Here is a 14,982-nt window from a genome sequence, read left to right on the forward strand (position 1 = left end):
TGGTAAATAAACACAACTTTAAAATACTGAAAATTCATAAAATTCATATTTGTGAATCTGCCTACATGCTAAAATTTATTTGTAACCTCCAAATCGATACTTAGGGCATATTTGCAGGGTGGTGAAAAACTTTGAGTCACCTGAAATGCACCTTCCCAGCTGAGTTAACAGGCTACTGCTTCAGCTTATATTGCAAACAAGTGTCCTTTTCACATTCTGTTTACTGCCACATTTTTCGTATTTTGTGCTTTTCTTTGTGATTTTGTTGTTTAAAATGGCCCCCAAGCACAGTGCTGAAGTTTGGCCTAGAGTCCCTAAGTGCAAGAAGGCTGTGATGTGCCTTATGGAAAAAATGTGTGTGTTACATAAGCTTCATTCAGGCCTGAGTTATAATACTGCTGGCTGTGAGTTCAATATGAATAAATCAACGATACATATTAAATAAGGTGTCTTTAAACAGAAACACATATAAAACAACGTTATGCACTGAGTGACTGATGAAAATGTTGTGACTAGAGGTTTGCAGAAAACTAACTCTGTATTTGCCCTAGGAGCAAAAGTTCAGTATTTGCAGCAGTTTTACAGAACATAAATACACACACACACACACACACACACACACACACACTTTATAGAACATAACTACCATGAATAATGAAAAATAACTGTATTTTAGATGCTTTAAAATGGTTCAATTTAACTCAGTAATACAGACAGCACAATGCCAATTTTTAAAGAAGGAACTGTTAAGACATTATGAGTACAGACATGTAATCTATCTGTTAAATACTGGTCTGATTATACATAAAAACTCCTAGAGAAATGTTGTAAATATTCTTCCCTCAGAGGCACTGTTCCAATTTAGATTCATTTTTTTAATCCAGAAAAAGTTTTCATTAATATGTTTTTTAATCTTATTTTTCCCCCTTTGCTTTCCGGCTTATAAGAAAGTCCTTTCCCATCTAAGGTTTAGATGCATATTTATCTATATGTTCTTCTAATTATTTCATAAATTTTTTGGTTTATACATTGGGAGGCTGAACATATGTACAGATTTTTCCCCCTAGTGTTTAACTGATTTACCCCTTTATGATATGTATGTGATAAGTTTCACAGCTGAATTAAAATACAGTGATTATCAACCACTAAATTTTTATATATATAACATGAGAAGTTGGGCTCTTAAATCTTTCCATGACTCATGTAATCTTCTCTCGTGCCAGAATCATAATTTTAGTTATTAAATGTTTAATTACTATGATTTTTTCCACTGAAACTATAGAAATAATGCACAGAAATATATAAGATGGGTTGATGTCTCATATCCTGAGTCTGATAATTTATTTTTTAACCATCAAGATTTTACAGGCTAATCTTGTGAATCAACATCAAACTGGGAGAGGGGTCCTCACTGGGCTTTTAGCTGAGTTTTCATTAACAATGAACAAATTCATTTGGGGAGAATTACATCTTTTCAATACTGATTCTTTCCCATCCATTAATATGAGGTATTATATGAGTGAGATAGTTTCTAAAAACTATGTTTTAGAAAATATTTAATAATATCATCACAGTACTGGAACACAAATAGACAAGTAAAACAAAACAGGAATCCTTTTGTCAAACCCTAATTTGTATCCTGTAATTTTACATACTAAGTACTTTAGGTACTTGATCTGTTCCTACACTTTACATTTTGTTTCATTGGCTATATATTTGCCCATCAGTACTGCTTTATTATTGTACCCCTGTAACATACAGTTCTAGTATCTTGTGGCCGACTATCTCTCCTACATTATTCTATCAGTCTTTGACACTCACAAAAGGAAGGAGAGGAAAACAAATCATCTCTTTTACTGACATCTAGGATGTATCTAGATTTCCTCAAGAAATAGTGAAAAACTAAAAAAATAAGATATGAAACCTTTATTTTGAATCCCTACTCAATTGATGGACTCATAGATTCAGATTTTAATGGTCAAATGCAATGGTGGTTTATTACAGGAAAATCAGTGTCATACATCATATTAATAGAATGAAGGATAACCACATGATTAACTCAGCTGAGGCAGAAAAAGCATCTGACAAACCCCAAATCTCTCATGAGACAAGCATTCAACAAATAGGAAATAGGAGGGAACTTCCTCAACTTGATAAAGGGCATTTATGGAAAACCCACAGCTAAAATCATACTCAATGGTGATGGCCTGAAAGCTTTCCCCTTAAAGAGCAGGAATGACACAAGGACACTCACTCTTGTCACTTCTGGTCAGCACTGTACTGGAAGTTCTAGCCAGAGCAATCAGGCAAGAAAAAAAAAAGAAAAGCATCCATCCTTGGAAAGGAAGAAGCAAAACTAGCTCTATTCACAGATGACATGATCTTATATACAGAATACGATCCACAAAAATACTGTTTCAGCTAATAAACAAGTTCAGCAAAAGTTGAACGATGCAAGATCAATACACAAAAGTCATCTGTATTTCTATAATTAGTAGTGAACAATCCAAAAAGGAAATTAAGAAAACCATTCCATCTATAATAGCATAAAAAAGAATAAAATACTTCGGAATAAATTTAACCAAAGAGGGGCTTCCCTGGTGGTGCAGTGGTTGAGAATCTGCCTGCTAATGCAGGGGACACGGGTTCGAGCCCTGGTCTGGGAGGACCCCACATGCCGCGGAGCAACTAGGCCCGTGAGCCACAACTACTAAGCCTGCGCGTCTGGAGCCTGTGCTCCGCAAAAAGAAAGGCTGCGCTAGTGAGAGGCCCGCGCACCGCGATGAAGAGTGGCCCCCACTTGCCACAACTAGAGAAAGCCCTCACACAGAAACGAATATGCAACACAGCAAAAATAAATAAATTAATAAGCTCCTACCCCCAACATCTTCTTAAAAAAAAAAAAAATGTAACCCAAGAGGTACAAGACTTTACAGTAAAAACCACAAACAATACTGAAAGAAATTGAAGAAAATTGAAATAAATGGAAATACATTCCATGTTCATCAATGACAAGACTTAGTATCATTACGACGGCAATACTTCCCAGAGTAATCTAAATATTCACTACAATCCCTATAAAAAAATCTCAATGTAATTTTTTACAGAAATGGAAAAGCTGATCCTAACATTCAAATGGAATTTCAAGGGACGCCAAATAACCAAAACAATCTTGAAAAAGAACAAAAATGGAGAACTCACGTCTTGATTTCAAAGTTTACCACAAAGCTACATGAATTAAGTAATTAAGCATGGTACTGGCATAAGGCTAGACATATAGACAAATGGAATAGAACTGAGAGTCCAGAAATAAACCCATATACCTACAGTCAATTGACTTCGGCAAGGGTGCCAAGACCATTCAATGGGAAAACATAGTTTCTTCAACAAATGGTACAGGGACAAATGGATAACCACATGCAAAAGAATGAAGCTGAATCCCTCTCTCACAGAATATACAAAAATTAAGTCAAAGTGGATCAAAGACCTAAAATAAGAGTTAAAACTATAAAAATCTCAGAAGAAAACACAGGGGTGTATCTTCATACCCTGCAATATATTTCTTAGATATGACACTAAAAGCACAAGCAACAACAAAAAACTACATAAATTGGACTTTGCCAAAATTAAAAACTTTTGTGCATCAAAGGACACTATCAAAGAAATGAAAAGACAACCTATAGAATGAGAGAAAATATTTGCAAATCACGTACCTGGAAAGGGTCTAGTACCCAGAATACATAAAGAACTTTACAAAAAGACAACCCAGTTTAAAAATGGGCAAAGGGCTTCTACAAACATTTCTCCAAAGATATACAAATGGCCAACACAAGAAAAGTGGCCCAACACTATTAGTCATTCATGAAATGTAAATCAGAAATGCAAATATACTTCACACCCACTAGAATGGCAAAAATTAAAAAAAAAAAAGTATACATTGGTAAGGATGTGGAGAAACTGAAACCCTCCTCCATTGCTGGTGGGAATGTAAAATGGTATAAGCCACTGTGGAAAACAGTATGGCAGTTCCTCAATAAGTTAAAAATAGCATTACCACATGATCCAGCAATTACACTGCTAGGCACATACACAAAAGAGTTGAAAACAAGGATTCAAACAAATACTTGTACATGAATGTTCACAGCAGCACTATTCACAAATGCCAAAAGGTGAAGCAATCCAAATATCCGTTAACAAAAAAACCAAAATGTGATATACCCACACAATGGAATATTACTTAGCTTTAAAAAGGAATGAAGCGAAGAGTAGCCCCTGCTTGCCAAAACTAGAGAAAGCCCACACACAGCAACGAAGACCCAACGCAGCCAAAATTAAATAAATTAAAAGAAAAAAAGAGGAATGAAGTACTGATAAATGATGCCACAAATTGGATGAACGATGAAAACATTATAAGTGAGTGAAGCCATAGTCATATATTATATGATTCCATTTATCAGAAATACCCAGAATAGGTAAATCCATACAGACAGAAAGCAGACTGGTGGGGGCTGGGGGCAAGGAAAAATGCGGAGTGATTGCTTAATGGGTACTGGGTCTTCTCTGGGAGTGACAAAAAAGTTTTACAACTATCTAGTTGATGAGTGCACAACACTGCGCACGTACTAAATGCCACTGAACTCTACACTCTAAAATGGCTAGTTTTATGTTATGTGAATTTCATCTAAAAAAAAATCTCAACAGTCATGGTTTCTAAAGACAGTGTACTGTATCCCCTTTTAAAAAGCTGAGTTTTAAAAAGTACATATTATATGATTTCATTTATACGAAGTTCTACAAAAAGCAAAACTACAGGAACAGAAAGCAAGTCAACAGTGGCTTGCAGCCAGGAATGGGGTACTGATTACAAAGGGGCATGAGGAACTTCTGGAGTGACAGAAATGTTCTATATCTTGACTGTGGTGGTGGTGGTGATAGGGGAGTATACATCTGTCAAAACTTATCAAACTGTACACTTAAAGTGAGTATATTTTATTATGTGTCAATTATACCTCAATAAAGTTGGTTTTATAAAACTCAGTCTTGGGCTTCCCTGGTGGCGCAGTGGTTGGGAGTCCGCCTGCCGATGTAGGGGACGCGGGTTCGTGCCCCGGTCCGGGAGGATCCCGCATGCCACGGAGCGGCTGGGCCCGTGGGCCGTGGCCGCTGGGCCTGCGCATCCGGAGCCTGTGCTCTGTGGCGGCAGAGGCCACAGCGGTGAGAGGCCCGCATACCGCAAAAAAAAACAAAAACAAAAAACCTGTCTTGATTACTCTTTAAAGGTCAGGGTTGGCATTTAACGTTCATCTACTTCCCTAGTATGATCAGAATTTGCTTATGATACCTATTAAGCAAAGCAATGCAGACATTATACATTAAAAATGGTCATAAACAAAAGGCCTAAGTGCCAAATAGTCTGAATACTAAAATAATAAATAAACATGGTTGCTCACCAATTCTGGAAGAGGGCAAATAGTTCCAGTATTCATATACAACCCTTCGACTACGATGAAACGTCGAGTTACACGAGCCTTGCGAGGATTCTTTAAAAGAAAGAAAAAGTAGATGTTTTAAATTTCAGTAACTCCAAATACATAATCTGTTATGTGCTCTCTAGCACTTTCACCCTACAAGATTTATTCACCAAGATAAATCAACAAATAGATAGCCAAACTAAATTAATTTCAAGCTCAAGGTTTGAGATCCTGTTATTTTGAGATGAAAAACAGTGCTTTCTTCTCTCAGACATGTTTTCAGGTCACACAGTCAACTAGGAGGCCTCACACACAAACACAAACTGTTTAGACACTGAGAATACTAAAACACAAACAAAACCCTCCAAACCCAGAATGACTGGGAAGGGACCCAAGGGAACTTTCTGGGGGAGATGGGGACGTTTTATGTCATGATGGGGGCCATGATACCTGGGCTACACGGGTATAACCACTGGTCAAAACTGTATAACTAGGACTAATGTATTTCAATGTCTGTAAATTTTACCTAAAATAAAAAGAACTCTAATGATGATGACAATCATCATCATCACAGAGATTGAGTGGGGAGTTAGGCGAAGGTTCAGATGATACAAGAATGGCAGAATATTGAAAACAAAGCCAGGAGAAGGGTACAGGGGGCTTCACTATACTACTGTCTCCTTTGAATGTGCCAGAAATTTTCCTAATAAAAAGTTAAAAAACAGACAAACCCTGATCTCCCTTATTTACCAAAAAACAGATGAAACCCTTTTCCTTCCTTACTCCTCACTACTGGTTCAAGTAAAACTGGACCATGACCTCACCCAGTGACGTTCGAAGGTGGTGCAGTGGAGGGACTCTTTCAAGTAACACACACCTTCCCACAACCCACTGATGTCATATCACTAATAAACCACTCCCATTGCTGAATTTGTAGATGTTTCAGGTACACTGCACTGAAAAAATTCCACAGAGTTTGCCGCCACCTTTCTACTCAAAGGTTTCTTGCTTCTAATGAACAATTAGAAACTCAAATATCAGAGCTATTCTTTAAGGGGTATTTTAGAACCCACAGCTGTATGTTAATGCTCAGAAAAGTGTTGGCTGAAGCATGCAAAAGTTTACATCATTCTTGGTCATCTTCACTCTGTCACTAACTCAAACCTGAAGGCTGTGGGTCTGCTGGGAGGTCACAGCTGAGGACATGGGGGCATCCCGCCTCTCCCTGCCTTTAAAAAACAAAGTATCTTTCTTATGATCTTAAAATACTCAATAAAGGAATATTTTATTTTTGGAATATTCTTGGGAAATGGAAAAGTACAAAAAAGAATTTAACAAATGAGCTCGTTACACCACACACTGGTAACTTTTTCTTGTAACTACATATCTTTGTGAATTACCTTGTTCAAATCAGGGTTTTAATCATTCTAGGACGTGAGGTTTTAAAATATTATGTTGTGAACATTTTCACATTATTTAATATTATTTAAACCATGATTTTAATGGAGATTTAATATTCCACCTTGTAGATATACCGTAAATTATTTAACTACTCCCACAGTGTTGGATTTAGGTTGTTTCCCTCATTTTGTTTTTTTACATCACGTGAATACCCTTCGATCTTTGACACCACTTCTGATTCTCTTCTAAAGACAGCACTCCAGAGGGTATGCATATTTAAGAATCCCAGAATATACCTGCCCATTTACCCTCTAGAAAGACTGTGCCAACTGAAGCTCTCCTCAGAGTTTTTGGAAGGCCCTTTGTATCCTCACATACATCAGTGTGGCAGTGATTATTACCATAAAAAGTTTTCCCTAATTGGACAGGCAAAACCTCTTACCCTAATTTTTGTAATTGTTAGTGAAGTCAGACTATTTTCTATTTGCTCAGTTATCTGCATTTCTTCTATGAACTGCTGTTTTTATCAACTGTCTTTTTTTTTTAAGAAGGATTAATAGGGGATAAGAGAACTCTATAAGAAAAGGAATGAAAAAACATATGAACCCCATTAGTTGGGAAACTGACAAAAAGAGTTTGATCCAAACTCAGATTATTTAACTTACTTTCAAAGGAAATATAAGCATCTAAGTACAAAATATTTAAAAATTTAACATTTATTATTTTTGTGAAAACAAAATTAAAAAAGAATTATTTCTAAAAACCAAAATGTAAAGTAATTCAGAAAGCCTACTCTTGGCAGGAATACGTAGTATAAATTAATTAGTAAAAAGGTAAAAACTATAAAATGGAAATAAATTTTAAGATAACTTTGTTATTCATTAAAAAAAAAGTCCCACAGATTATAAATCTTACACAACACACACACAGAACTTGAATATGTTGTCTTCCAAATTTGTACAATGCTAACTTGGCAAAGTAACTCTACAGCAGACTGGTTCATTGGTCACACTTTCTAAGGCAGTGTTTTTCAATACGGTAGCATTCCATTACTGAATCAGAAAAGGGACATCTTTTACAATCTGTAGAAAAAATTCATCGGTGGAATGGTCTCAATTTTAAGATTTTCCCTATAGATTTTTCTAAATTATATAATTATAAAACACTGTCTATAGCACACTCAGCATAAAATAGCATAAGTCTATACATATTCATCACAAGAATGTGTATAATCATGAAGTGCTGCTCTTAGGCTATCACCTCAACAAAGATGATAGAATCCAAAAGGAATAATGCAAATATCTGGAAAAATGGAAATTAACACAAAATTAAGGATGTGATGACCATTTTTATCAGTTACTCTAGTAACGGACGAGTTACACTGGGAAAGTCCACTTGAAAGTGGTGTTTGAGACAAAGGATGTGGTGAATGGGTTCCCAGTACAATCCACACACAGTGGTTCCTGATGGAGAACCACAGACCACAGAACTACGTTCTCTGATCATGTTGTCAGGGGCAAATAAATGCTAATTCTAACAGTGATGCTTTGAACACGATTCCTCTGTTCCACTCTCTATCAGAACAACAAGGAGCAAGTTCCACCTGCCTAATTCCCTCCCTGTTCCAAGGGACTACACAGGTGCTTGAGAAGAAGTGTAAATAGGTTGCAAGGTAGAAGGAAACCATGCTTGAGGCAGCTGCTTCCCACAGGGAGCAGCTGCTCAGAGATCTGGGATGAGGTTGGGGTAGGGAGAAAGAGTCTTCACTTTGTTCATAAATTCATAAATTAAGATCTGCCGCCATAGTGTCTTCCGGTGAATTGATACATGATTTATTCTAATATGAATAAGCCTATTTTGAATTCACTAGATACATCTTGTTAATGCCCTAATGAGTTCTGTTATTACTTCTGTAGAGTTGAGTGTACATCCCTCCACCCCCAAAATGCATGCTGTTTTTCTTTCTCTCTTTTAGAAAGCTGTCTAGATAACCTTTCCTCAAATTTGCCATATATAATTATGGCAATGATGAGGCAATTACTATCAGGCTTGACTCTCCAATCTGAGGTACATTTAATAAGTAGAAACACCCTTATTTAATGTCCAAATGTGATCCACAAGCAAGTTTTCATGACAAATTACCATTTCACTTATAATTCAGCTGGTTAGAAAGTACAAAAGAACTGCGTAATTTTCTTCAAAAGAATACCTTTTTAAAATTTTATTTTATTTTATTTTAATTTATTTATTGTTTTATTTTTTTAAGAATCATACCTTTTGATCTTCAATTTCTTGTTCTTTCAATAGTCGATCCAGGTCATCCATATCATTATGGTTAAACAGCTTAATGTCACTACGTGATGCCTGTAATCCCTTCTGAATAGCAAAGCAGGCAGCTTTATCTCTGCAAAGAAGAGAGACCCACCAAACTGGGGTTTAAAGGGTCTTGTCAACATTCTCAGAAAAGGAATGCTTGCTTTTGTAAGTTGACCAACATCCACTTGTTAAACTGAACATGGCAAATAAATAAAACATGTTTGAACTTTAATACATTATTGTTTGCACTTCACTCTGCAAGCCTTTCCACATAACTACCATACTGATTCTGTTCCAGGAAGCAAACTCTTGCCATATTTTGACATCTGAGAAATCAGCATGCATCTTACTATATGGATGGCATATTATTCAAAGTACTCTTCTCTTTCTGAAAAATAAATGAAATACTGGTGTACCTCACCATCAGTGGCATCTCTGATTTGACTGGCCACCACTTGCCATCAAAAGGAATACTGGGTTACTGACTCTACATAACCCAGGGGAGAACTCTGAGTCATGCAGGTTAATCTTCAGTAAGATCTCCTAAATTGAGTTAATGGGGGGCAGGATATATTTCTTAAATTAAGTGTATTATTTAAAAGTACATGCAACACTTCTACTTCTGAGAAAATAGACGTATTTTCCCTATTTTTCTCACTGGGTACAACCAAAAATCCTGGACATCATGTATAAGACAAACATAAGATGATGCTGAAAAATGGAGAGAAAAGGCAGACCAGCGAGGGACCTGAGAAATGACATGAAACAAGTTCCTGGATTTTTCTAACTTGGAGCTGATGCAGCTGGCAAACTGGAAATGCCAACAGGCAGAGACAGAAAAGCTCTGACGAAAGTCTGCTCTCTGTAGCCAAAGGGATAGGAAAGGGGGCAGCCCGGCAAATGTCTCTACTGCAGCCAAACCACAGAAAAACCTGGGCCTGTCCCCTCCACACTAGCAAAGGCTGAGAGGGAGGCCCAGACTCTAACTGCCACAAGGCCATAACAAGGCTCCCCAATACCCCTGTGGGCGCTGTCATAGAAGGGAGCCAGAACTTGTATCTCTGCTGGGTAGTAACAAGTGGCTCCCACTGTGGTGTTAGTGAAGACTGTGTGGAGAGACCTAACTTCCAATCCCCTGCAGGGAGAGACACTCTCCCCTGCCTATGCTTAGGCTGTGTCAGGGGAGGCTCAGAGAAGAGTAGGACTCTCACCAACAACCAGAAGAAATGAAAATAACCCCACCTCAGTGTCAATGGAGGCTCCGTGGGGACCCTGGACTTGTACTTCCACCTGACAGTAATGAGGCAGCAGTGCCCCCCTGCCCTTGTTGGAAGACTGTCAGAGAAAGCCAATTAAAACAGAAAGTTTAAATAAAGCATAAACTATAACAGCATAATATGAAACTGTTCATGTTTCACTTGTCATACCAAGAACCAGAAAATATCACACAATGAAAAAACAAACAAACAAAAAAAAAACAATCAACAAATGCCAGTACTGAGATGACAGAGCTGTCAGGATGATCTGATAATGACTTTAAAACAGTCATGATAAAAATGTTTCATGAGTAATTATGAACATGCTTGAAACAAATGAAAAAACAGGAAGCTGCAGCAGAGAAAAGGAAGATACAAAGAAGAATCCTGTGGGGATATTAGAACTAAAAAGCAAAATAGTCAAAAGAAAAAGCATAGTGGATGAATTCAGCAGCAGAATGGAGAGAGGAAAGAATCAGTGAGCTGAAAGATGTAACAGTAGAAATCAAGTCAATGTAAATCGCAGAGAGAAAGTAGACTAGAAAGAAAAGAACAGTCTCATGGACCTGTGAGACTACAATAAAATATGCAGCATTCAAGTCTGTGGAGTTCTAAAGAGAATGAGGGTGGGACTAAAAAGGTACTTAAAGAAATAATGGCTGAAAACCTATAGATTAAAGAATAGGCTTAAAACTATAGATTAAAGAAGCTGAGCAAAATTCTTGCAGGTAAACCCAAACAAATAAATGCCAATACAATTATAGTCAAACTTCTGAAAACTAATGACAAAGAAAAAAATCTTGAAATCAGCACAAGAAAAATGACACCTTACTTGTAAGAGAAAAGCAATTTGAGTGACAGTAGATTTCTCATAAGAAACCATTAACAACAACAACAAAAAACAAGGAACCATTAACACCAGAAAAAAGTGTCCCAATGTATTTCAAATGCTGAAAAAAAAGACCTAGCAACCAAGAATCCAAAACTAGCAAAAATATCCTTTAGGAATGAGGGGGAGAAGACACTCTCAGTTGAAAAAAAACTAAGAGACTCTGTCCCAAGCTGACTTCCCCTAAAGGAATGGCTAGAGAAAGCTCTCCACATAGAAAAAATAAATAAATAAAAGAATCTTAGATTATCAGGAAGGAAGAAAAAACACCGTAAAGAGTATGAACAAACACACTAGGCTTTTCTTCCCCTCTTGAGTTTTCTAAGTTATTTTGGATGGTTGAAGTAAAAATTATAACACTCTCTGATGTGGTTCTCAAACTGTTTACAGGAAATACTTAAAACAACTGTATTATAAATAAGTAGAGTAAGGGGATGTAAAGGAAGATAAAAGATTCTATAACTGAACTGGTAAAATAACACCCGTAGAATGTGATAACTTATGCATACATATAACATCATACTTAGAGCAATGACTAAAAAACTATACAAAGAGAAACACTCGAAAACAAATAAATAAAATAAATGAGATAAATAAAAATGGAACTCCAAAACTCATTCAATTAACCCTGAGAAAGGCAGGAAAAAGAGAAAAGAAAACAAAAAACAGAGAGAACAAATAAGAAACAAAAAATAAAAATTGGGAGATTTAAGATACCATATATCAATAATTACATTAAATGTAAATGGCTAAAATATACAATTTAAAGACAGGGAGTGGCAGATTGGATTAAACATGCTGTCTATAAGAAATTCACTTCAAATGTAATGAGATGGGTAGTAAGGGAATGTGTGTGTGTGTGTGTATACATGTAGTTATATATATATAGTTATATGCTATATATATGTATGTATGTTATATACAGTAATATAGGTAGTAAGGGTATACATATATACTACATACAATAAACACACCATGCAAACATTCAAAAGGGAAAGCAGAGTGCCTATGTTAAAATCTGATAAAGTAGACTTTGGAACAAAGAAAATTACCAGAGACACAGAAGGATGTTATATAATGATAAAAAGAATCAACTAACCAGGAAAACTTATCCTAAATATGCACCAAATAACAGAGCTACAAAAGACACAAAAACTAATAAAAGTGAAACAAGAAATTGACAAATTACAACAACTGACAGAACTACCAAACAGAAAATCAGCAAGGATATAAAAGAACTCAATAACACCATCAACTAGAAAGATCTAATTGTCATTTATAGAACACTCCATTCAGCAGAATATTTTTTTTCTATTTAATGATAATGACAAAAAAATTTTTTTTCTCAAAAAGTAAATAAAGTTTCATATGTAAATTGCTTTTTGTCTCACTAAAACTTTTATATAAGTATACCTTAGGAAGTCGACATGTAAAACTAGCGCTTCTCTTAGTGGATTAAAGGATAGAAGTGGCAAATGAATGTTCTGTATGTTTTTTCGGTTTTTAATTTGCATATCAGTGGCTTTTAAAAAATAATGGTCAGTGTAACATTTGATCATCGAATACTATAATATGAAAAACAGAAATGTATAAAGAAGGAAATTAATCACATGTGTCCTATCATGGAGTGATACCTTCTCACTGGTGTCCTCACGTGGCCTTTTTCTGTATTTACCAGAATATTCTTTTTTAAGTGACTATGGAACATATTCCAAGATAGACCACATCATGAGCCATAAAACAAACTGTAACAAATTAAAAATTTCCAAACGCCTGGAAACTAAACAACACACTTCTACATAACTCATGGGTCAAAGAGAGAGTCTAAAGAGAAACAAAATACAGAAATGAACTAAACAAAAATGAAAATAAACACATCAAAATTTGTGGAACACAACTATAGCAGTGATGACAGGGAAATTCACAGCACTACTACATTAGAAATGAGGAAAAGTCTCAAATCAGTAATTGAAGTTCTCACCTCAAGAACCTAGACAGAGGAAACTAAACTTCAAATGAGCAGAAGGCAGGAAATAATACCAGAAATCAGTAGAAATGAAAACAAAAATACAATGTAGAAAAATCTATGAAACAAGGAGCTGATTCTTTGAAAAGATCAATAAAATTGACAAATCTCTAGCAAAAATGACAAAAAAAGAGAGTAGACAGAAATTACCAGTTAGGAAGGAAACAGGGATCTGCAGACATTAGAAGGATAATAAGGGACTATCACAAACAATGCTACACATACAAATTTGACGATTTAGAAGAAATGGACCAACTCCTTGAAAAACACGAACTACCTCAACTCACTCAATATTTGAATAGCCTTACAAGTATTAAGGAAATTAAATTCATAGTTAAAATACTTCCAAAAAACCCCCCCAAAAACTCCAGGTCCAGCTGTTTTTATTGGAGAATTCTACCAAACATTTAAAGAACTAACAACAGTTTTATACAGTTTCTCCAGAAAATAAGAGGGAACACTTTCAAATTGACTTTATGAAGTATTACCCTGATGCCAAGACCAAAGTCTAAAAACAGTAAGTATGGTAGCATCAGGGAAATATAGACTAAAACTACAATGAGATATCTGTACACACCTATCAGAATGGCTAAAAAAAAAAAAAAAGTGACAACACCAAATGCTCCTGAGGATGTTGGAGAAACTAGATCACTTATACACTGTTGATGGAAATGTAAAATAATACAGCCACCCTGGTAAAGTTTAGCAATTTCTTAAAAAGCTTAACGCACAATACTTTATGACCAGCAACTGCACTCCTTGGCATATATCCCAAAGAAATGAAAACTTATGTACACAGAAAAACCTATACAGGAATATTTACAGCACCTTTATTTGTAACAGCCCCAAACTAGAAACAACTCTGATATCCTTAATAGGTGAATGGTTCAACAAACTGTGGTGTATCCATACCATGGAATATGACTCAGCAATCAAAAGGCACAAACTCTTGATTCATATAACAACTCTGGAGAATCTCCAAATAATTAATGCTGAATGAGAAAAGCCAATCCTCAAATGTTTTACCTACTGTATGATTACATTTGTACAACAATCTTGAAATGATGAAATTATAGAAATGGAGAATAGATTAGTGGCTGCCAGGGGTTAAAGAGTGGGTAGAGTAGAAGGGATATGGGTGTGGCAACAAGAGGGATTATCTTGACTTCATCAATGTCAACAGCCCACTTTTGAAACTGTATTACACTTTTGCAAGAGGTGATCATTGGGGAAGACTGGGTAAAGGGCACATAAAATTTCTGTATTATTTCTTACAAGTGTATGTGAATCCACGATTATCTCAATATAAAACATTTCATTAGAAAAGGGTACACAAAGTAACATAAAAAAGACAGAGTGACAAGGAAAAACTTACGTATATAAACAACCATTGTTCTGAGACCTACTGGCAAAGCATTATCACTGTTTACTACAAAAGAAAGAAAATAAAACATCGAACATAGAGTCTATGCCTAATGAATTTATCAAAAACAATTTATCAAATAATTTACTAAACACCATTTTTAACTCTAGCGTTCCTACTTTCAAATGAATTTCAGGTGGAATATTTAAAATTATGTATAAGGGAATAATTAAGTTGTCTAATGGCTCACTAGAAACTGA

At 35.7% G+C, this 14,982-nt stretch overlaps 1 protein-coding gene across 2 annotated transcripts in view; it reads right to left on the reverse strand.

Moving 5' to 3' along the window:
* Positions 1-14,982, reverse strand: part of SPTLC1 (serine palmitoyltransferase long chain base subunit 1) — a 75,169-nt gene that overhangs the window by 14,777 nt on the left and 45,410 nt on the right. For both annotated transcript variants that reach the window (XM_060155560.1, XM_060155559.1), the window contains exons 7-8: positions 9,147-9,276; positions 5,451-5,540 (exon numbers count right to left, since the gene is read on the reverse strand). In XM_060155560.1, coding sequence (XP_060011543.1) covers positions 5,451-5,540; positions 9,147-9,276 — 220 coding nt within the window. The remainder of the gene's footprint in view (positions 1-5,450; positions 5,541-9,146; positions 9,277-14,982) is intronic.

Source organism: Lagenorhynchus albirostris, chromosome 7 (genome assembly GCF_949774975.1).
Source record: "Lagenorhynchus albirostris chromosome 7, mLagAlb1.1, whole genome shotgun sequence".
Taxonomy (NCBI): domain Eukaryota; kingdom Metazoa; phylum Chordata; class Mammalia; order Artiodactyla; family Delphinidae; genus Lagenorhynchus; species Lagenorhynchus albirostris.